The 25,072-nt window shown below is 41.2% G+C and overlaps 1 protein-coding gene and 1 long non-coding RNA gene across 5 annotated transcripts in view; one reads left to right on the top strand and one right to left on the bottom strand.

Annotated features, from left to right (window-relative positions):
• The window catches only part of LOC147239739 (uncharacterized), a 124,283-nt gene that overhangs the window by 50,514 nt on the left and 48,697 nt on the right, over positions 1–25,072 (bottom strand). The gene's annotated exons all lie outside the window — the stretch shown is intronic.
• LOC147239741 (uncharacterized) lies at positions 9,307–25,024 on the top strand. 4 transcript variants are annotated; one of them, XR_015111624.1, is made up of 4 exons: positions 9,307–9,460; positions 14,056–14,234; positions 17,695–17,872; positions 18,075–20,777. XR_015111624.1 is itself a non-coding variant. In XM_086196037.1 (4 exons), the coding sequence occupies exons 1-4, from the start codon at positions 9,368–9,370 to the stop codon at positions 21,905–21,907; spliced, it is 360 nt and encodes a 119-aa protein (XP_086052163.1). In that variant the 5' UTR covers positions 9,307–9,367; the 3' UTR covers positions 21,908–25,024. The 4 variants fall into 4 exon arrangements, 2 of the variants coding, with proteins under 2 accessions (XP_086052163.1, XP_086052161.1); XR_015111623.1 differs by lacking the exon at positions 18,075–20,777 and adding an exon at positions 17,959–18,049; XM_086196037.1 differs by lacking the exon at positions 18,075–20,777 and adding an exon at positions 21,891–25,024 and having other exon boundaries at positions 17,695–17,765.

The following is a 25,072-nucleotide window of genomic DNA, read 5'->3' as shown; positions in this document are numbered from 1 at the left end:
TGAATCTTCAAACAATTTATCCAAACAAAGACCAGTGTGTAAGAGGAGAGAAAAGACACAGGAAACAGATGAATAAGCAACATCAATTACTAGGCCCTGACCTTGGGATCCCTGGACTCTGGCACACAATTCACACCAAATGACTGTAGATTGGGGCTGACAAGCTAGAGTTGAGAGGCGAGGCCTCATGAGGTTGCCCCCCTCTGCCCCCCATACATTTCTTGGGGCCAGTGCAACTAGGCAAGTGAGAGAAAGACACTAAAGTTAGGGAGAGGTAAAAGAGCTACTGTATGAGTGAAAGACCCTTTAAAGTGGGGAATTTTAGCATTTAGCCTGATAAAATGAGTGGGATTCAGTACAAGTATGAAAGTAGGTATCCACAAGGTTATATTGAGGGAATAATAAATGTTCAAAAGGCAGTAAATTATGGGAATACCCTGGTTCCCATCAGATTTGAGTGAATCTATGTCTTATTACTCCATGTCATATCATATAGATGATACATAAACACAAGCAGCCAAGCGGGAAAAACATTTCCCTGCTTCAAATTCATAACCATGAGGAGAGTTTCTGAAGATTAATGTCTCCCAGTAGGCTAAAAAAAAGGAAAAGATGTTTCGACAAACAGGTGCCAAACGGTGTTAATCCAACCAAACATGCACCAAATGTGTTACCATTGTGGCTCTATTAAAACATCAATGCCAATGAGTGGTAAAGTCAAGTTTTCAAACAAAAAAACGATAGGTTATATCTTCATTTATTTGTTCTGATTGAGCAACAGAGCTACTACGAAAAGAGCCATATAGTTTTTTTTCTATTTGATCAATCCCACATTCTGTGTCTGATTCTGTTATTTGAATTCCTGACATTCAATCTTGGAAAATGGCCGCCGACAGCGAAACGACAAGCTGACTTTGAACCACTGAAAGGAGAATGACCATATGACCTCCTAACACTGTACTCATTAATTGTCTAACAACATAGCCCGCATGGTGGCACGCAGTCAGTCTGGACCAAACAATAAAACCACTCCTTTTGCATACCAACCACGGAGCGGGGAATTAATTCAATCTGAGATGTGTCCAATTAGCCAGTTAAAAAAAGGGGGCAAAGGCCAGTCTGACTAATACTGACAAGAACAGTGAATGACGTAGGGAAAAGCATATGATTGTCATTAGCAATGTCAATATTACCATAGTGGCCCTGAAACAAATTACTGATTAAAATTTTCAACTGGTTCGATGCCCCATCCCAGGGGTGCTGAAGTGTCCTTGAGCAAGATCCACCTCTAACTGTTCCTGATGAGCATGTTGGCACGTTGTACGGCAGCCTGTACCATCAGTGTGCAAATGTGTGTGAAAGAGTGAATGACATAACATTGTCAAGCACTTTGAGTACAGCGAAGCAGAAAATCACGGATCCTGCGATCTGATAAACAAATGCGAAAACAGCTGAACTCCACTGAACACGAGGGTCTTGCCTATTTTCAAAAATTCTCACACTTTCATCACAAATAGTTGGTGTTTTTGCTGCATTTTTTCTACAACATGCAATTTTTGCACCCCAGTTCCCATAATTTCATCCTGAAAAGGTCTGCCGCGTTTTTTTAGGAAAGCATTTCTGATCGCAGCAGTCACAAAAACAACAACAACCCTCAGCAGAATACTAGAAGGGCTGGCCACAGTAGAAAGAAAGCATGTTAATACAGTCCAATAACCATTTAACCTCTTGGATTTATCATTTTCTAGATTTTTCTGAATACGATTAACGCTATGCATAGCTGACCAGTCCCTATATGCATTCATTCCTGAAGCACACTAATAAAGTGAAAAATTGATCTGCTAATAAAGTACCTGCAGCTCAACATAAAGTTATTAACAGTCTTTGCTGCCCAGAAGAATAATTTAAGCCCTGATTGAAATAATACACCCTTTAATTACAAACCACCTTAAATCAGAGTCTTGATTCAGAGCTTAATAACACTCTGCATGGTCTGCTTCAACAATTTGTAGTGAGGAACTGAATTAACAACCTACTGGTTTCTGCATTGATTGTCACAACATTAAGTCCCTGGACTTTCTCGTGTTGGAAAGGACCAAATTGTAAGACATTAGTCACAATAATGCATACGTTATCATCGCGGAGAACTTACTTAAAATTCAATCCACTTTGGCATCATTATCATTTATCAACATAACGAATGACTCCTTCATAGTATGGTAATTATAATTTGATAAATCATCAGCAGAAAATTAACTACATGTCAAAACATTCATTGGGAAGGGTGATGAATCGAGGATGATTGTGGTGATGAATTGTGTTAATCTGCGCAGTATGTATCCAGTGAAATGGCTAAACAGCCCAAGATGGATGGGGCACAAAAGCTGCAAGGTCAGACCACAAAGCTGCAGGATGGCGAGGAATAAAGGAAAAGCTGAGCCCCTATGCATGATTTTTTTTTTCTCTGTGGTTGCTCCATGAATACTAATCTATTGAGAGTATTTCTGAAACAATTTATTTATTGGTAGACGGACGGGAGAAAATGCGATTTGTTTGTTTCAAGTCATCCATTAAGCAGAAATAATCATCTTATTGTTTTTGCATGACTGATAGCCTAACAAAGCTCTCTAGAGGCTGAGGTTGGTATGACAAGAGTTATTTGAAGAAATTAAGTTGCTTTTTCAATAAATTGACAAACTCCATGTAAAGAGGAGACTGAGCAAGATGTTTCAGCTACAAACATTTCATCATTACAGATGAGATCAATTTCATATACCTTTTTTGACCAGTCCTGGAACCTATTGGCTACATCCAACTAGTCTCTAGGGAACAAGTGATCGAAGCGAAGTAAAATCTGGTCAACTGGACATAAGTTTAAACTTACGTCCAGTTGGCCAGATTTTACTTCGCTTCGATCTACGATGACCTGGATGAATGAGAACCTACACGGACATCTAGGGAACAAGTATTTCGGAGGTTCGGTGAAGCCAGCAGATATGCGATCCAAGACTCCCTTGTTCCATTGGCTGCTCATTGTTTACCATCTGTAACCCAACTTGAGATGTTTGCGCTGAGTTGAAAGAAGACAAATATGTGCAGACTACATTAAAAGCAGCCAGTTGACACTCTGTTAACAGTTTTAAACCACTACAATTGCTTTGTTAAATTATCAGACCACAGACATTTCTACCGCCTTGCATTTCAGCCAATGTGTTCCGTCTCTTCTACATTCCACACAGACTGTTTACATGGACGCAACGAGATTGGTCAATGCAACTCAAAGGCAAAACAGAGACTTCCCTGTCCCAACATTTTCTCCCTCGCCAACAGATTTTATATTCATATACAGAATCTGTTTATAGAGATTCATTTTTGACCACATATTGGCAGCAACATTGTAAAACATAACCACAATAGTGGTTATTACTGATGACAAACATCCTGCAAACCTTGAGGAATTTGTTGCCTTCATCAGAACCATGATTGTTCCCTAACATTCACAAAGCATTTCTACAGTTTTGTGCCTGGATCTCATCGAACTGTTACTGGATTATTTGACTGACAGATACTTAGACAGACAGATAGTGGTCTTCCTCCTCTCCACACACCCATAAACGTGATTCCCTCTTGGGTGCTCGGATGGTCTTGATGTGAAAGATGTGTCTGCTAAATGAGAGAGGTCAAACACGAGTCCAGATATTTATTACATGAGCTGCAACCAGATGGAGGCAACACATTCATCACAGTGCTGTGTCACTAAGGTAACACACGTCCCCCATAACCCCCCCCCCCCCCCCCCCCCACCTCAGCATGGGCACTGGCCTCGAACAGTTTTCACAGTCACCAAATGCTGGGTTAGTCCAGACGCCAGCCACCTTGATTATCCTCTGTGTCGACGCCCAACAAACTGTGGCTATTTTTTAAAACTTTAGCTTTTTTTTTTTCTTCAATAGTCTGCGCTCTGTTGCTGGGGTAGATGTTGAAGCTGCAGCAGGGCATAGAAGGGCGTTTCTGACACTTGCACCCTCATTTATCAGTCCCCTTCATAGGCCCCGTCAGTGACAATGAAAAGATTTCACAATACCGCCAGGCAGAAACTCATTCCACCAGTCATCCATCATGCTCAGCCCAGCGGCCGTTCCACTGACCTAATCGGTAATGCCTGGCTGCATGCTGGAGACTTCTTAAAGCCCCCCACTCATTAGGCCTAGTTAGAATGAGACAAGTCATAGGGCTAAACCCTGTTATTGGGTGGGACCTACATGCCTTACAAGCCTTTGGACCATATGAACCACATCATTCTTTTAAAAAAGCCCCATGTCCACTGCCTTCAGGTCCAGGAGGTAATAAAATATCTCCATTCATAAATCATGGTAGTCCTGGAAAGACAAAAGGAATTTCAGATTTTTCACGGTAAAAAGATTTATTCTTTCATGTATCCCAGTAAAAAATAAATATATAAAAATGCGCAGACTGCAACAAATGGACAGAAGACACACTGTTAAAACATCCAAAACACAAACGGCACATAAAACCACACCGACTAAAACAATAGCAGTAAATAATTCATGGTGCTCCCAGCAGAGATAATTTGTATTTCATTTCAAAGTTGGTATTTTTGCTGGGAGGGGGTAAATCTGCCTAAATCCGTCTCTGGCTGGCTCTGAGGACATCTCCAGCCGTCCACCAACCCCCATCCCCCACCCCACTCCCCTCCCACTGAGGGGCGGTAGGTAGAAGTTCAGCCAGGTCGCAGAGCTGCTGAGAGTTTGGATCCCACACCATGGCTCTGTCAGCCCGGAGTTCAGGCAGCACTCGGGTGAGCGTTAGTTAACACACAGGAGGACAGCGGGAGGGTCCGGGAGTGCTCTCTGACCCAACACTGGCTATTATAGAGAGATTATTCCCTCAACCCTACAGCTGAGTTTTTTTGGCACATTTCCCTTATCTGCCCCTCTTCTTTTGCTGCTCCATCTATTCGGGCTGTCCATTGTGACCTAACGGGACGTCTTATTTTGGAAGATATTTCGCCAACGTTTCCATCAGATTAACTCGCAACAAAGATCTTCATTGCCTTATATTTGAAGAGAATGTAAAACACACCACACATAACCTTCATATTTGGTGCCAATGCCATTAGAAAGGCAAATCAAGAAGAATGTGGTGCAGTAGTTCAAAGGAGTACCAAACTTGGCTTCTCCATTCAAAGTAATTGGACAGAGTGGTTTTAAAGATGTTCAAATTAGCCCTCAAGAAGCAACCCTCAGATGAACTCCCAGACCAGCTGCAATCTCGGAATATAAGAATTTTGGAAATAATGTCAATCTGAAACCAAAAGGAGCCAAAACTCCAAACAGAAAACAACTTGTGTCTTCACTGACTCCTGCACTTTGGCGAGTACAGTTGAGGAGAAACCAAGAAATAATGAGCGAAAAATAACCATTGACTTAAACTTTGGGGAGGTGGGGGACTGCAACTCTTGGTGGGTTTCAAATAGTTCTGTGTTGTGCTCTGATTTGCTTTGCCTTGTTTGTAGCCACAGGCGGAGTTATTGTTTGTGGATGCTGCTTGGCAGAGGTGTTGAGGCTGTAAGAGGCCTGCTGATGGGCTACAGGGTTCTTGCCTGACCTGTGGATAGTCACCGTGACATGGTAGATACGGGAAGCCATTGCACAGTTAAGAAATTGGTGCTTCAACAAAACACCAAGTACCTAACCATGCTTTCCTTAAAGAGTCTGCTCATTTACAGGATGTTAGAAAGTCAATTTATTATATGTTAGAACAAAAAAAAAGAAATGGACTTGTAAAACTCAAGTTAACATCGACTGAAATCATATCGATTCAAGACTTTCATAGTTGGACCAACATATCAAAATTATACAGTTGGGGATGAATTCACTCAGTTCCTTTAGGTCTGGTATTGAAACCTGAAGACGAATGGCGCACAGTCAAGGAGGTATTGTCACAACGGGTTCTGGGGCCAAAACAAAACTAATCGAGCTGTAACTTGGTTGCAAATGCGCATGTTTAGTGTTAGTTGTCCAGATGTGCTGATCCCACATCCTTTTTTAATCATTCATTTATATGTGTTCATCGTTGCTGCTTTAAAACAGAATTCCTCTAAGCTGAAAATTTAAAGACATTTTTCTCTTAGAAAATCTCATTATTTAACCATTAAATAGACCAAACTGAATATCAGTACACCTGAATAAATAATGTCATCCCATTCAGCATTATCATGAAATCAAATATGCTGCGAATCTTTTTTTATTTATCTATTTGTTTTGAACAATTTGGGTTGAAAACTTGGTTGTGTTTAGTCCTGGTTAGGTTCAACTCATTCACCATAAACAAAGTCAACACCCAAATGATGTGTTATATAGTAAACGCAACAAATATTCCCTAAACCCTGTGAGGCTAGGAATGCTTAAATCCTATTATTCTGCTAACTATCAGCAATTATCTCCCTGTCAAAGCTCCAGGTGACAAATTCTCCCCATATCCCACAGAGCAGTATCATCAACCGGACATGAGCTTCATGTGATGGAAACTAAATCACTGGCTCTGCTCACAGCTCTGACAGACAAATGGGGTGCCTTGGAAAAGCTAGGCCCATCATTCTGGGCTGGAGAAGGGAAAAAAAAAAATCTCTCCCTCCCAGCTGACCTTTTTTTATTCGCTGAGAGAGGAGATTAAATACCTCAGACTCTGTATGTATGGTCTGTTTCCAAAATATGAGAATTATTAATGGCTTTTGCGGAGGGCCTGTTTAATCTTCTGCCAAGTTGCAGTCATCGTTTTTACCTTGGGCTAGTTTTTTTTTCTTTCTTACAGATGGTCCCAGAAAAACAGGAACTGTGCTTTATCCTTACAGCAAAGGCAAAGGAAGTGTGTGGGCAGCATCAGGGCGGCAATAATATGACAGAATAATCATCCCTCTTGAGGCGACATATAACATTATGATGCTAACAGTATTTTAAAAATGTGCAACTCTGCGTGAATGGATGTGAACATTCTATAGACCTGGCAAAGACGCCAAACACTTCTCAACAAATGAGCTCTCGCGGACACTTAATTGTTTCACACCTCCTCTAAGGTTTTTTTCTCTGCTGCATGATCATTTTCACCAGCCGGGGATTAATATCTCATGTTGTTATTAGCGGTGTGTTAGTTTGGACCAAATATGAGAGAAAGCGCACCTCCCCTGAAGTATGCATACCTACAGCCACATGCCACTTTTCACACAGAGGCCACAAATCAGGTCCTGAAGCCAGAACTCGACTCAGTCACAGCAGCACGACAGATCTAGTAAATTATTCTCTTGTCTTTTTGACCTCATGCCCTATTGAACCTTGGCTGAACAACTGAGCTACCCGGCTGATTTAAAAAAAAAAAAAAAAAAAGAAAAGAAAAGAAAAGAAAAGAAAAACAGATTCAAATAAACTGCATTTGCAACTGTATTAGAGTATTTGCATCACACTGAAATGAATTCTGTTGGCTGTGTCAGCAGTTCCTTTTGCTGCTCTACGGTTTACTCCTTTTTTAATTCTACATTACCAGAAAATAATCAAGGAGTATCTCTGTTCATTTACTAAAGCCTAAATGAATGGAGAGCCAGGTGTAATGCAACAAATAATTATCTCAACCAAGGCACAAGTCACTGACTTCATTACAGATCAGTTGCCGGGGTTGTGTTATGCATACAACACACTGATCACATACTGTAATCCAGGGTGTCAGCTACATGTATTGCAAGCATGATGGGTCCATGGACAAGTTTGAAATAATGAAATGGTATTTTTAAGATGCTGTTTAAATAAAAATGCATTTTGCAACAGTAGAAAAAAAAACACTTGTTTGTATTTCTGTGTAGACCAAGCATGATGGTAGCGGTGCAAAGCCCAGGATACAGTGATGGAGCCTTTGCAAAATCAAATAGGGGCAAACCGCCTGATACATTTTAAAAATGTTTCTGTATTCATATGCGTGATATGCCTTTACACCTGCTCACCAAAAGAATCCAACACACCTGCTTCACTGCGCCGCCGGAAACATCTACAGGTGTCATTTTTAGTGTGTAGGTTGCTACGAGGGAGCTAGCGCAGAGGTTCCTGTCATTTCATCCAGCAAAGGGGACTTAAAACACAGACTTATTCTAGTGATTGAATATTGTTCAATGGTAACTGTGCTCTGGTAAACTAGATTATACAGCAACCACCACTTTTAATGAACACCTCAGTGTTTGGTCTGGGTGCATAAAGTTAGCAAGTGTTTGATCGAACTAAACAGAAACCGCGCATGTCACAATGAATATGAAGGTAGCCATAATATTACGGCTGAGGATGTAGTGCACTGTGATGTGTGTAGCGTTTAGGCTATGTGTCTGTACTTAAGTGGTAAAACTTCTTTGGACAACTTCCTGTGTCTGATGTTAAAGTAAGGGGGAGGCTAGCATCAAAGTTACAGGTCTACAGTATGATGATGGTACCCTTTACAGTTCAATAGATGAAAAAGCAGGACATGTTTTCCATAAAAGAGAAGTTTGGCTTGAAAGGTTTTCTTAAAGGTGCACCAAACGTTGTTGCCCGAAATCACTTCCTTTGACGTTTGTTGTAAATACCAAACAAAAACAGAGCAAGCTCGCCCCTCTCCCGTTGTTTCTGTAAATGCCATGAATGCGCATCGACATCGAAATTGGATCTGTGCTGTGTTAACGTCGCTAAGCTGAGTGAGCAAACTCCAACTGTTAGGTGAGTAAATTTATATTCTAAGTCTTTATACAGTATCATTACAATATTAAGTTACGAGTTATGGCTGATATATTTAAAATTATTTTATGAGCTTATGCGAAAGAGACACTTCTTGTAGAATTTTTCCTTCCTGGAATCAATACTAGTAGTAGCTGGGACCTATAGCGTAAGCTTGGAATAACAAAGTATTGCATTTATGCTTCCTAATGCTTACTTTGCATTTAGGCTTACGAGTGTCATTGCTACTATGGTAGTCAATCGACTCTGCTTATTCCCCAATGTATGCCTAAACCTGACCAAAGAAGGGTTGTGTTCACTAAACCCAATCAAACACGAACAGAATAAATAAAATAAATTCCAAAATCTTTCTGCTAAAAAAGCTTTTCTGTTTGAGAGCCTTGGAGGTTTATTTCTCCCAACATTTTATGTTTTAGAGTTGTCCCTTACACTGCAGGCGAAATAAGAACAGAGGTGTTTCATTTCAGCGCCGCCCCCTAATATGGTCACTGTGATTGCATAAATTCAAGATAGTGACAGCCAAAAGACCAAACTTTCAGACCAGAGTCCACAAACCAATACATGGCATCACTCTGGCTGTGTCTGCTCCTTTTAACCATATGGCTAAATGTGCTTCCAAGTTCTTGAAAATTTTGCAAGCGCAGGAAAAAGTTGTCAGCTTTGATTGCCACTGTGACCCTAACCCAGGACAGGTGAGTTAAAAATATTTGAAGAGGAATATCCTTCGAGCTTTGAGGCATGAAAGGCAATATTACTAATACTGCAGTCTTCTTCAAGTTTCTCCTGAAATGGGATTGAGTTATTGATACACTAAATCCATCCACCAGCCCACACGAGAGCCATCAAAGCCATCAGAAACTGCCTGTTACATAACGGTCTCTTTGCCCTTGGCATTCAGTGGCACCAGCATGGAATCCATACACAGGGACATTTGAATCCCAGTGGGATCAAAAACTTAATTAATAACTTCTACATTGCTTTAAAGGCTGTCTCTCCTATCTTCACCAATATATCACCTGGCAGTGTCCACACACACACACACACACACACACACACACACACACACACACACACACACACACACACACACACGCAGAACTTCAGTAGCCTTTTCTTTCTGACCTTGGCATTTCTTCTCAGTCGCCGATTATTGATAATTTTCTGGCTGTGGTGCCTCTCCTCATTTGTCATGATTATTGCTGAATTTTTAAGCTGTCATCCATGAGCATGGATCAATGGTTGTCGACTCCCCCTTTGTCATATTGGCAGCACAAACAGCCCTTCCTCTCTAAATGAGGCTGCTCTTGCTTCTCTATCTATTAGCTGTCTGTCTTGCTGGGTACTTGATCCTTTGTTAGGTCAGTCTATATATCATTCCTGCACTCAGAGACGAACACTTATATCATGCAAATGAATGAGCAGTGTACTGTTTTTTTTTTTTTTTTGTATATATTCTCACATGAATGCTTACTGAAATTGCATATATTTAAGCTCACAGCAATGGTGATTGCCTCTCAAGGTCAGTGCAGGACCCTTCAAAGATAACAGGTTTGTATGAATTACAACAAGAGGACCAGAATTCAATTTGAAATGCATTTATAATAGGATGCAGTTGACAATCCAATTGCTCAAGTGTCAAATATTCTATGTAATAAGGCCAGATCTGTCAAACTGATTAATGAATTGTCACAGCGAAAGGAACCAGTTGTAACTGGTAGTAGCCACTAGTGGCTGATGATCCGTCTCATTGGCGACTGCATGATTTGTACCTGTAGCCAAGCTGGTGGCACGCCAGTTTCGCCCGGCTCAACCACGTCTACACCTATTCCACCATATTCCTCCTTCATCCTTCGACTGGCTGAACAGGTCTGACAGGCGGATTCCTTTTCTTTTCAATGTATTAAAGGCACTTTCCTGCACTGACAGCCTGCTCTGTTCTGCCACCTTCTAGCTGGGGCTTCACACTACTCTGGGCAGCCACTGCGTCTTGACAGACCACTGTCACTTCCCATCATCCTCTCTGTAGATCCTGCTCTCCCCCCTCTAAGCATGCAGACCCACTTTCCAACCAGTGCAATTATTTTTTTGACAAGCCATCCATCAGCTTTAACTTTAAAGCACTTTCCACTGATATCCATTGTTACAGTTCTCTGCCTTTTTATGCAGGCGGCAGGAGAGAATATGATACCAGACATTCAGACTACCCGACTATGTAAATCTACTTTGTTGCCTTCTTTATTTCTAATTTTTGGTTCAATTTTTGACAAATTATGCATATTTGTTGTGCATAATATGTCCTTGTCAAACCTAATTAACATGTCCTAGCTCACACAATCAGAAATGTGTATAATTTGCCAGTTAGTTGAGGAGAGTCAGATTTAAATGAGCAGCCTAACTCATGAAACAATGCTGACAGACTGGGGTTCTACTTGTGCTCTAGTTTATGGGCCTTGAGAAAAGACATTTGATAGCAGTCAAACAACTTCAGAATTGGTGTAAAATATCAAAATAACACCTCGACTACAAAACTTGGTATCGTCAGATGGGCACAGCAGAGAGCCATGTGGCTTGGGGCCGAGTCATCATGATTAAGTGACATCAATACTAACACGCGGCTCGGCTGATCCATCTTGCCCTGGCCTATATAATTAGAATGACAGCTTAGAAAATTTGGTCTGATGCAGAATCTGTCTTATGCCGCGAGGAGCCCTAATTACTATCTCAGTGTGAGAGTTAATGATGAGAGGTGGGAGCAGCATCTGGGGGACTCGAGGGGATGCTCTCTCTCCCTCTGCCCCGTGACTTTTGCTATGTCCTAACAACTGGGCCACCTATGGCCCTCAGTGGTCCTTCCTGCTGACACACACACACACACACACACAAACACACTGAGCAGAGAGACACTGATGTTTGGTGCCAGGTTGTAGTCCCCACGCTTGTGTCTTGACTGTCTTCATGCAAATACAGTACTTGGAGCTCAACTATAAATCCAAAAAGGGGAAAAAAAAAAAAAGTATGTCGATATAATTTTGCCTGTATTAATTTGAAATAAATAGTTCTATTTTTATCTGTCCATGAATTGTTGAAATTCTCACATTGGAGAATCTGGAGCAGTTTGGTAATTGCGACAGCCGATTGATTAATTAGGCAATAATTTCAGCAAAAATGTGAGGTGTGACCCCTTGGATGCAGAGTTGGGAAGAAAAGTCATAAATACTTTGTTCTTGCCCTCAAGTAAATCCTTCAGTTTTGCGTGCTTCATGTTTCATGCTGACAACTTTGAACTTTTATTTCTTATACCTGAACACAAACTCCAGCGCTTTATTTTCTTTTGTCGATTGTGTTTTAAAGCACGAGAGCCAAAAACGATGTAAAAGATGTAATAAGAGAAATCGACGTGTTTAAGGGGGCAGATAACTTGTTTGCTCTTGAACACAGGTGGTGGTAATGAACCTACATGTTGGGTCACCTTTTGCAAAAATAACACATAAGAATGAAGAGGGAGAAGCACGCCGAATGGTCAGCCATATTCACCTGTTGAAATAAGAGATGTAGTGAAGGAAGTGATGTTCTAGCAATGACGAGGATGAGCATGAACCAGACAACACTGCAACTTATTTCTGAGTACATTTAAGAGCCTGTACTTCCTTACTTTAACTTTGGTGAATAGATGGAATCAGTACTTCTATATTTACCAGCCCTTTAGTATCTGTGCTTCTTTTTGAGTGATAAATGTGTGTTCTTTTACCTCTACTGCTTGGATATGTGTACAGTGTGAGGTTTATGGGTGTTAGAAGACAAAATGTTTCATCATGAACCTTCGCAACATTGACAAAGTGTGAACATTCGGCTCTGAATGACCCAGATGGTCCCGATCACTCCCGTAGACTTAGCTCGCATATCATGAGATTTCTGAGATGTCTAACAATTAAGCAGCTGTGGATGAGATTCAGCTTGGACTCTGATTTGCTGTTTATTATTACCATCAAGTATTGCGCGTAATCTTTGCCGTGAAAACGTGTTTAGCTGCATAATCAGCCGGGGAGCTAATAACACACATGTTGTCACAGCTGTTAAAGACAGAGAGACATGTTGCCCTAAGTGACAATATGTCAGTGATTGTCTAACAGATGAAACTGTGGATATTAATAAATCAAAGTGACCCCTACCTGAAGCCAAACAGATGCAACACCTGGATATGTAAATTCCTGAGTAATGGATGCCATAAATTTCAATCGGAAGACCTTCGATTTAATAACCATGCAGACAGCTGCAAGAAGGAACAACCATTTGGTTTAATATAAAAGACAGTTTAGGAATACTAAATGTCATCTGCTTCCATTAATCAAATATTAAGTGTACATTACCAGGCAGTCAAGCTAAATCCTACACTTGCTTGGTGTATATGGTGCTGTTAGGTATGTAGGGTGAGTAGTGTGTGTTTGTCAGTAACAGTAGCTGGCTGGCAGCAGGGGGTTAACCTCCTGGCTGCTGTCAGTGTATTAATCACCACTGATGTCTGTTGTAAAAGGATTGCTGCAGGAAATAAAGACACCATGGTGTCAGCTGTGCTGCCCTGATGTGACTCCATCAGACAAGAGGATGCTTATTGACAGGGTGAAAGAGTGAGAGAGAGAGAGAGAGAGATAGACAGAGAGAGAGATAGACAGAGAGAGAGAGAGAGAGAGAGAGAGAGACAGACAGACAGCGGCAGCAATCAGTCCTCGAGTCAGTCACCTTGGCTCTGACGCAATGTCATGAAAGTCCACGCCATTATTCCTCCGACCGCACAGGAGCATTATTTAAACTCAAGCATCTACCAGGGGCTCAATGTCAGCAGAAGGGCACCACACACACACACACACACACACACACACACACACACACACACACACACACACACAAAGAGTACATACACACCCATACACACTCGTGCTGAAACAATTAGTTGATTAAAGGTACCTCTGACAATATTAAGAATCTTTTTTTTTTGCCTTTCCAGTCATTTATCTTTCACAGGTTCCATCCTCCTTGGTGTATTACAGCACACCCCCTATTTAATGATGATTGGAATTATTGGAGAATAAATCCTCAAATACAAGAATGAACTACTTGCGATACCAAAAAGGAACAGAAATAATCCGCATGACTACACTTTTCGTGAAAAAAGATTGGTCGAATTGAAAGTATGCTTGCAAATTTTACCATATGCTGCAATTCCAGTTAAAAAAAAAACAATCTGACACACGTCTATTGCAATTATTCAGGTAACGCTTTTCTCTTCCAGACGACCATTTTTATGGCCAAGTTCTGGCCAAATCTGACAAACACCCAGCACCATGTGGTTCTTCAACACCAACTCAGACTGGCAGGATCAGCTCCAGCTCTGGCCGGCTGTGACGAATCACTCCGTCTCCAGCACGCTCATCTGCTGGCAACGAGAAAGGAGTCAATCATCTATTTCAAGTGGGTTTACTTACATACTTTTGGTGTTAAAGGGGTACTGTAGAGTAAAGCCCTTCACATAGGACAAAAACTACCTGGAGACTTCTTGTATTTGGCGGTAACTGTGGGGCAAATCTGCCTCGTGCATAATTTGTGAAGTAAAACCCCATGCGATCTACTCCTGATCTACATCTACAAAGTTACTAATCCATTTGCTCCAGATTCGGATTTTGTCGACTGTTTCTTTGGTCCCTAATTTGTGCATCAAATCCTGAAACTATTTAGGGAATAATTTTAGAGCAAAATACTGACTCCCAAATCCTGGACCATGTTCCATATCACCTGAGGTCTGCCGGTATACAGTAAGATGCTGAGAAAAAAGCTGGGTTATGAACCCCCCCCCAAGTATAATCGCACATTTATTTCCTATCCTTTCCTGTCTCTGCTCACTTGGATTCATGCAAATGTATCATTTATTTCTTTTTTTATTTACATGTTGTACAGTAACAAACACCAAATGATTCTAATAAAGTCAGAAAGATAGAGGGAGAGCCAGGATTTCGAGAGTAATCTCTCAGAGAGGCAGCGGTTCTGAATTCCTTGACAATCCTTGCTAGTCTACCTTTCCAACCTGCCTCAAAAAAGGTGGGTTATTTAAGAAACAATTAGGAGCATACACAAAGCAATTTGCAGGCAGTCTAACTCCTCAGGCTCAGCCAGTGAAGGGCCTTTCAGCGCTGATTTATCACGCTGTCACCCTCACAAGGCAACATAATTAATAGGAGCATGGACTTCTAATTCCACCCACTTCCACGGCCAGTGGATTCCATTTGATTTATGATGGCCGAGGACTTTGCATTTTATCAGTTCATTCGCTCGTTATTTATGCTGATGACCAATTTCAATGGGTCGCCATCATCTAACTCACGACTAATCAAAGAGAATTAGGGTTCACTGCATTATTTAGAAGCTGCTAATTTATCTTCAGAACAAGGGGGAGAAATGTTTGAACCGAGGCTTCAATTCACTGTCGGACACAGTGCAGCACCTTCATGCTTCTGCTTTTAACTGTGACTTCAGTCGTCTTCACGGTTTCTCTAATCAGAAAGTGAACATGAATTCTTTCTGATTGATGACAAGATGCATTTGTTTGAGCCCTGATTTAATGGCTCATGGATTGTTGGGAGTGCTTGCACCTGTACAAGCTAATGGTATTTCACACTTTATTTATAATTAATCTGCTTTATAAGAGTTGGTACTGTTGTTGATATTTAGGCAGCAACTTGTTTTTGTTTTGTTTGGGTTTGTTTTTTTTCTGGATAAACTAACCACAGTTTAAAACATCTTCAAATACTATATATTTTTTTTAATCCTGAAGAAATGGAATACGTATAGCCATGTGTTGATGAGCACAGTCCCACATTGGCCTTGAAATAATGACCGCGACATGAGAGGTGGACATGCTTGCAAGGAGGCCAAAACCCCTGCGTGCTAGCATCTGTTGCTAGCACGTCTCTCAGGGGAAGTAACTGATGGCTACAGGGGCGCTGATACAGTAGCTCCGGTTTTTGGATATTTGTAGGATCATGCATGAATAATCAAACATTTTCTAAGATATCATACTAATGTTTCATGAGAAAACGTTGGGAAACACAAAGGCCTCGATGGATCCTCGAAAAAACGCATCAAGCCAGGAACTTAACATTTACAAGTGGCTGAATCACAAGAGCACATTTCAGTCTCCATAACATCCTCTGGTTCATGGATTCTTGTGCAAACAAAAGCCAAATTCCCACAGAACAGCTGTGAGGTGGAACAAAAAAAAAAAAAGAACAACTGGACTGGAAAGATTCTGCTCAGTAGCGATACTGAACAATGAGAGTGAATTATTGTCCTGCCGGAATAATGGGTCATAAATGGCCCACAGATTAATACAATGCATTATAAGAAACAGAGACAAATAGGGTCACATTGCAGCTCTGTTTGTTAGAAAAATTACACCTGTTCCAAGTGTTATGATCCTGCAAATGCTATTCTGAAGGTTAAATTGTGTATTACTATAAAACAAATTGAGATGGAGAAAACGGTTGGCAGTGGGACATTATTTAATGTCTCTGCAGCCAGTGCTACAAAGAGGTAGGATTAAGATGCAATAAACCTTACAGAGTCTGAGAAAAATAGCCCTTGTAAACAATACAGTTAAGAAATGAGTTGCTTCACAGCACACGCGGTGGGTTTAAGGCTTTAGATACGTCATTTTAATGCTACAGCAAACTTTCCAGACAGGGATATTAGATTCAAAAACACCTTTAGATTAAAATTTGACCTTCCAAGCTGCAGCAGAGAGTTGCTTCTCTGTTCTCTAGTCTGTATAGTGCTGAGACATTATCTCTCGTCAGTCGTATTATGTTTAATTAGTCAGCACAGTGACTGATAAGGTGTTTTCCTGACAACACACTGTTCAGCAGTGACAAACGCTCAGACTGAACCACATCCTGCTTGTTCACAAGGTGTATCATTTATCCGAGGAGTAATAAGATGCAGAATTTACACAGGCCTGTCAATAGGCATGTCGATAGACAGACACTTACCATCTATCATCTGGAGAATCAATGCCATTTTTCAGCGATGAATCCCAGGAAATGATAGCTTTCAAATAAATGGTGGAAAGAGAAACACGACCCTCCTTGGGGAGAGATAGACGTAGAGCGGTTCACTTTCCTTCCTTCTCGCTCTCACGTCTCTCAGCTCGACGATGGAGTTCAACGCAAAAGGTCAAAAGACATTACAAGGGACGATCTCTTGAACAAGAATCAACAAGGATCTCTAGAGGATCTGCAGAAGAAGACAGACGGACAGCGAGGAGAGGCTGACATCAATATCAGATATAAATGTGGATTTTTCTGTGCTGTATTGTTTTTGTTTTTTTTTACATTTGAGAAAGATGCATTTGCTTCTTCATCCAAGTTCGCTCCACCAGGACTGACTGTCACAATGCTCGCAGAGTGCACAGCGAACTTGCTAAATCAACATCAGAGCAACCGGACATTAATGACACAAGTGATTTTTTTTTTTTTATCTGTTGTATCATCAGTCTAGACATGGTTTGAACTCATGCTCCTCTCAGTGACAGTTGGGAATGCTGTGGCAGCTCATTAATCACCAGGACGGCCTGGAGGAGCAATACTTAATCCCGTGATAGTATCCTCACCATCTTCCACCGCTACGGATGCTCGTAAAGGAAAGAGAGGGAGCAAAAAAAAAAAAGAGGAAAGGGGGAAAAAAAATATAAAATGATTTAGACAAATCAATCATTCCGAGCTAGCACTCATCGGCTGTAACACTGGCAGCCTGTCTTTACGGCTCCATTTTAAAGGGCGCCTGCTGACAGCCACACTTGATTAAGGACTATGGCTCCCTAACCTTTCATGTTAAGAAAGATTGTCACTGAATGACACAAACTTTTATTTTCCTTTTTCAGGTTGGTTCAAGGCAAGGGTATTGGCTTTCAAATTTGTGGCTGCTACTATGAACAGATGTCACCTCTGGCGGGTAAGGGTAATGGTACCAGCAGGCCCACTCTGACTCCTGGGGGCTAAACAACATACCACCACAGGGCTTCAGAGGGGGGCAGGAGGCAGGAGGGACGGCCTCAACAAGTGAGCACTTTACAAGCCTGCCCTCCCACAATCCTTTTCCCTTCTCTGCAATTATCATCAAAGAACATCTGTTTGTTGTTCCTCAGGCACCCTCCCCTCACAAGTGTCCTAGCCTCACCTTGACCCATACTTTCAATTGTAGTGGATGTTATGACTAAAAATAAACAGTGCGAAGGAGTGAGGCTACCCTTTGTGTGAGCAGGGCGTTCACCCTTCGCCGCTGCAGAGAGGAAGGATATCCCCAGACGAAGGCAGCCGCTTCCTCCTTCTGCTCATAGCTTGTGACAGGTACATGAACGCCAACCAGTGCATCAGCGGTGGATCAGATGTGAAGTGGAGTCACCACCAGGCCGGCTTTTTAACATTGATCCCAATGTCCTTTAACTGCTGTCATAGTCTGAACGACCTGCCGAAGAAAAGTTCAATAGTTCCCGGCAAGCAACCTGATACACGGCGAGATGCCGGTTTGTCCCGTTTCTGCTCCTTGGCAGCGATCTATATCACAAGGCTACGGATGTCACCTGAGTAAGAGCTGGATCGTACATAATATAGCAAAGGTGCATTTTTCTGAATTTGGTTCCTGGTGTTTTACAAGATTCCTTATGTAAGAACTGAGCATTTACTCATCAGTTACTCAGCTCAATTAGCAGAGCTGAGTGAAAGATGGCACTTCCCTGAGACAGGGAACATCTAAAGTGTGTGTGCAGACACACACACACACACACACACACACACACACACACACACACACACACACACACACACACACACACACACACAAACCAAGCCTCAAAATGTCAGAGATAAAATTAGTATGTTTGTCCATCCAAGTCCAGTTCACTTGACCAGTGCGTGGTACGATTTTTGGCCCTGGTACTGTTGAGAGTCATGGGCTTTGGCACATGCATGTGCAAGGATGTGGGAAGCTCAGTGAGCAAATCAATGTAGAGCAAAAAAAACCCAAAAACAGCTCAGTTATACAATGAGTGATGATCCACCATGGCAAGAGCATGGAAATATTTTCATGTGCTGGTTTTGTCTTTTGTATGTTAAACAAAGTCGCGTTCCCACAGCTTGAGGTGCAGACTTTGAAGTGGAGTTTCACTCAAGTCCCTCGTCAAATCCCGTCCTGCAGGCTTCTTAACAAGATATCCAGCTCAAATGTCTAACTGATGACATAAGCGTGCTCAGGCCAGGTTAGCCCTGGAGAAACATTATGTTTAAAAATGGTGCAAAGCAACCAGAACAATTGTGAGGGCACACTTTTTGTCTTCAATATTAAAAAGAGTACACTTCAAATTATAAAAGGGTTGAGGCTACTTGTATACTGTAATTGTCACCTGAAATTACTGGGCACTCGACAGAATGTCTGCAATGGTGTCTTCTTGCTCCCTGAGGACATGTGTGCTGATTTGTGCTTCTTATTTCCCAAGCAGCTCTACCTGACAGTGTGCGGCAATAAAAACTAGCTCTTGTAGTTCCACAACAATCTTTACTCCTAATTTAAAAGGTTTCAGTGCAGTAGATGCACCCAAACTTCAAACATTTCATTAATAGACTTTTGTTCCACCTGATGATGACACATTAATGTGTCTTCCTGGGGGGAAAAGAGACCAGTTGTGATCCCCAGACATCATCAGCGACCTGCGAGGCAGATGGGACGGTTTCTCTTCCAGGGAGGCAGGGAAGACATAAATGACACTGTGTACCTCAGTGATTATCCATCCTCAGTTATAATCACTCTGGATCAGATTACATCCCATCAGACAAGCCATAACAACACTACGCCAAGAAATCACACTCAATTAAAAACGTGTATGTATACTGTAACCGTCCATAATTTCTGTCACACGGCTTTTTGCACGCAAGACTTTGTGCAGCGATTCAGTATGAAACAAAACGTGGAGACAATGGAGTGACAGCATTATAGATGACTGTGATTAAATAATGCGTAAGACTATTGTGCTCTGCGCTTCATACTTTGGAAAACTGGACAAACTCCAAACCATCTGTGTTTATTGAATGTCAATGGGTTGCTAATGCTTAAAAACAAATACAGATATCCTGAACATTAAGAGTGCTTGTGTTACAGACCTTTTTCTACTGGCAGATATTTGATGGGTATTCAAAGATTATTTCAACCACAACAACGTGAGATTGATATGTCAAGCAGCCTGAACACAGTTAGTCCTGGCTTCTTCTTCTTTCTTTTTTTGTCAGTGTCAATCACTGAGCTTCAACCCGGCGAGCTCAGTCGGTGAGATCAGTGGTTTGACTTTCAAAAAGTTGTTCTTTTAAAAAGAGAGCGTGACGGAGGTGCTGATAACTACTTATCTAAATATTTGATGTGTGAGTCAGCTGCTCGCTATTAAAAACATACTGGAAGATGGTCGTTGGAGGGAGGTTTTCACAGAGAAGACGGTCAAGCTGCTCATCCAAGATGTCCTATAAATCTTCCCCTATCTTCTCTGTGTTGATGGCAGAAAGGGATGAGATCTTCCCCAACTACCCCCCCACCAGCCCCCCCCCCCCCATCTCATTCACATGTCTATCTGCCTGTTATCCATGCCCTTGAGCAAAGATTACCGATGCCCTGCCGTTGATGTATGACACATCATGTGCCACAATGTTTCATCCAATGAATTAACCCAGAGACGGGGGGGGGGGGGGGGGGGGTGAACCCCGGCTGCCGTCAGTTCCCCTGAATCTTCATCTCTCTTGCTTGGAGTATTATGGCTCGCCGGGTTCACCATTAAAGTGTTATCTGACCTCTGCAGGACTCGGCATCGTTTTATCTGGTGTGTGTGTGTGTGTGTGTGTGTGTGTGTGTGTGTGTGTGTGTGTGTCACCTCACATGTCATCCACAAGAAAATTTCCCAGTAGGTGGGCTCATAATCCCTTTCATAACCGGTTATATTTTTTAAATGGATTATAGCACTTTCTTTCTCAAAGGTTCTCATTTATCTTATGTTGGTAACACATAATAAGTAAAATACTAATAAATATGATTGAAGCACTATTACCAGTGGCCGTTTTATTCTCTCGACAACAACTCCAAAATCTCAATTCACCTGATATTATATCTAACAAGCAAATTGTGGGTGTTTTATCCTTTTGCCATTAACAAAATTTTAATAAATGAGTACAGTTTTGACACCGATAATGTTTAAAATCACTGAATAAATTGACAAATATATCTTTGATCTTGTTAGTACTAAAATGAGTAACTGATGTACTATTCATATGCCTCTATTGGACGAGCAAACCCTGAGTCTGCACATTTGCTACGAGCTGATATTCATTGTTTACAGGGAAATCTGACTGTTTAGTTCCAGAAATACAGACCTGCAAGCAGAGCAGGTACATACAAGTTTGAACTGATTCCCAAAAACATATACGAGTATGATAAATGTGTCGTTTTTTTTGTATTGATTGAGGTCATTATTCTCTGATCCTTAGGGAGGATACTTGATACTTCATGATACTCTTGAATCTGTTATTTCTTTTACAAATACAGTCGGGTAATTTGACATGAGAGTGAACTGCCTGTTCTCACTGACGTGCTTATTTTGCTGCATTTTATAATAACATCAAACAATGTAGTGACTAAAAGACTGGCTCAACGAATCTAACCCATTTACTTTCATGCAAAAGTTGAAATGTGGAAAAAAATAAACACCGGTTCCTAGAAAACCCCACCAAAAAACAAGCTAAAATGAGCAAAACGTGGTGTGTGGTGCACGCACACACGCGCACGCCCCACCCATACACACACGCGTGCTCGCGCACACACACACACATACATAATGACATGAGCTCCAGAAATCTTCATCATAACTGGTGACATAAAGCTGTTGTTGGAAAAAATACGGGACAACCTAAAGAGCACACAGCTCAGTGTTCAAGAACCTCCTCACCACCACAAATCTTATATCAATCTCTGAAAACAGTTTGTATCCCACCGTGATGATTTTTTTCTATCTTTCTTTCTTTTCTTTTTTTTTTTTTTTTTTTACAGTTGAGTCACCTGCCTGATACCCTTCAGCCATTTTCCTCAGAAGCTGTCAACAACACACCGGCTGTAATGTATGGCTGCACCAATGAGAACAGCTGTAGCCAATCTCAGTCCTCCTCTCCTGCAGCCCTACTGCCTGTCCAGCATAAAATAATACATCAGGATTAATTGATTTCTTGTCAGTCTCATTTGAAAAGATAATACATTTTCGTGTGCTATGTTTCCTGCAGCATTATAATTTGGTACATGGCAAGTAATTGAAGTTTTTTAATTATGCATGAGACTGAAAAACCATGACAAAGTGTTGTGTCGCCTGGCCCAAGGCCACAGCTCTGGCCTTTGTGCGTGATGAGACAACAATAGCAGTAACTTAAGCACACATAAATAATAAATTTATGTATTTACAGGCTACACATCTTTGTCCAGAAACTAGTACAAGAATCCAAGTGCCAAGGTCAAGGGCTGGTAATCTATCACAAAGTAATGACGTTTATTTGGAGAACATGAATCACAAAACAGGCATTCTTATGCCAAAAGTCAAGAGCAGGAAAGTCAGGATCACTATGATTCGCAGCCCCTGACAGGAAAACAGATAATGTGCTGACAAAACTTTGAAACACTGGAAGCAATAATCCGTTCCCTTTGAGCACAGCTGCATTGCACACCGAATATATTTAAAGATCAGTTTAGGACCAAAAAAAATCTGTGGCCTCATAAAACAAAGGACCGAAAAAATAAAAGCTCTACATTAAAGATTTACGCACAACAGTGTTTGTGCTTCGGCTCCTTTCATTGTTCGCTGGATTAATGAGCGGTGGAGAGAATGAGCAAGCATTTCCCTAAGTCAAGCTAAACTCCAGCCAGGAGATAGAGGAGGGGAGGGAGAGAGAGGCAAACAGGGTCATCAGTAGGCCAGGGTCTTAAATCAGACCAAAGGCCAACCCTGTTGTCAGCTCAGGACCAGAGGGGGAGGAAACTCTCAACAACAATGAGGATGGGCCGAAAGGAGGCCTATTTGTTGTGGATCTTTTTCTTTTTTTTTCCTTTTTCCCCCAGTTTTACCAGCTGGATCTGGAAAAAAGCAGCTGGCCAGAATGAAACTACAGTGCGAAGAACCCCAGCACATACCTCTGGGCCGTAAGGAACGATGGGCTACTCGCTAACTCTTAACTCAAACAAATGTCACGACTTTAACGAGGTAATGCGCTGAACATGATTACAGGGTTTGTTTGTTCAAGAGAGCTGGAAAAAGCTGTTCGAGTGATTTATTTGATAGCTGTTTTTTTCTTCTTTTTTTCTCCCTCTCTCTAACCCCCACAACATCTGCAATCTGTCTGACTCTGAAAATTTTCCCTTGGCTAGAATTATGATGTTATAAATTGCATCATGAAAGATTTAACTGTTCCGCTAGATAATGTAGCACTATTCCACCACTGGTAAATACGCCACATCTCCTGTTTTGTTTGATATCTGAAGGCATTTTTGGGACTATTTTTATGAAACTCTGGTCTTTTTTGTGTGTTTATAGACATATATGTCATCTTTTTTTCTTCTTCTATCTTTCAAACTTGCTTATACAAGTATAACTACAAACCATATGCAATAAAAAAACAAACAAACATGCACGCTTATATCAAGAGTGCACCTTCCAGAGGATCAAAAGGATATAGTTGGACAAACAACCCGATATCCAAGGTTAAGAACACAAAGATAATAAATCGCTTGAGTGTCATGTTCAATTTCCAGGACGGCATTACTCGGCATTATCCATAACAGGATTTAAATTGTTATCAGGACACTGAACAATCCACTTTGCGTCCAGCGAGCATCCTGCCTCTCGTGATTCATTGGGAGGAAACAACTATCACATTTTCCAGCATCCAGCAACACCGGCGCACTTCATGTACTTGGATGATTGGTTGAATAAATTGCTTACATCCTGGCTGCTGTTGACACTCATAGACGAGCCCTATCATTTTTAATTGTTCTTTCTTCCCTCGGTCTGATCACGACTGCAACTCCTTCCTGTCTGTGTCTAACTCAAGGTCGAAATAAATAAATGAAGTTTAGCCGAGAAAAAGAACCAGAGATCTGTGCAACATGAGAGTGTACAAGTACTCAAATGTTCAACAGAAGTCTCCAAATATAGTAAAATCTGGGGTGAATTACTGTACGAACAACTAATGTTTCCACATACTTAGTATCTTTCATTAGTCATCCTTCAACAAACAATATCTTCATTTGGAAGGTAATTATTTGATACATCACTGTTAGAGTGTGGGATGAGGTCGGAGAAGATAGTTTGGATACATATCAGTGATTTCGCTTTTTCAGAAAATCAAGTTTGATGGAGTCTGAATCCATTATGAGAGTAACAGGACAACTGTTGGCTCTGCTAGCCTTCACCGTCACAATCCCGGCCACGTACACCGTTTTCCTTCTGTAAGAGTTGCACAGAAACCTTTAGTTTCCATCATTGGTAGATGAGGAATCGCATGTCTGTTTCGTTTTGTTTTTTAATCCAAGTGCATCATATTAGACGTAACAAATAAAGTAACCGCAGGAGGTGTCATCAAAATAGCACCAGACTGTAGTATCTTGGGTTTCTACGCCCTCTTTGGTTGCTGTAGTAAAAGCAGCACGGAGGATAGGGATGGTATCTGGGTTTTTTGCTCCAGTCTCTCGCGCATTTACATTTGCACTACTTTCTGGGGTCACATTGGAATTCTCATTCTACACAGACATGATCAATCATTATGTATTTTAAAACCTCTACATCTTTCCATAGCACATTTGCTCTTTAGCGGCACTAAAAATTCTGTTTGGGTATGTGATAGAAGAATGTGAACATTCAACAGTGCTAACGTAAACCATAAGTAAAGTTATTTTTCAATAAATGTCAAGCTAAATTCATATTCATTACATCTTAATGATTGATATGGTTTGTTAATTACAGTTAGAAAGCTGTCAATAAATTTGAAAGCGACAGCAAGGCTGCTTGTGGATGTATCTGAATAACAGATTGTTCCTTTAATATTTGCACAACTGTTGTATGAACGCACCATTAACAACGCATAATAGGAGCGCTGAATAAGTGTGAGTGATATACCTGCAGCGTACCTTTGTGTTAGAGCCACTCGACTTACTGTCAGCCTTTGCAGAAAATTTGAAAACAATCAGTGTGC

The sequence above is a fragment of the Aulostomus chinensis genome, chromosome 23, assembly GCF_037954235.1.
Source record: "Aulostomus chinensis isolate RoL2024-O1b breed Wild chromosome 23, RoL_Achi_v1.0, whole genome shotgun sequence".
NCBI lineage: Eukaryota > Metazoa > Chordata > Actinopteri > Syngnathiformes > Aulostomidae > Aulostomus > Aulostomus chinensis.
The sequence above is the reverse complement of the archived record's forward strand: the minus strand, read 5'-3'. Positions and strand labels throughout refer to the sequence as shown.

Bases quoted from the DNA above. Each gene is read 5' to 3' on its own strand.
- LOC147239741 (XM_086196035.1), top strand. From the start codon at position 9,368: ATGGCTAAATGTGCTTCCAAGTTCTTGAAAATTTTGCAAGCGCAGGAA. The intron at 9,461-14,055 runs GTGAGTTAAAAA...TTTCTCTTCCAG, and splicing joins GTGACCCTAACCCAGGACAG to ACGACCATTTTTATGGCCAA. The intron at 14,235-17,694 runs GTGGGTTTACTT...TTCCTTTTTCAG, and splicing joins GAGTCAATCATCTATTTCAA to GTTGGTTCAAGGCAAGGGTA.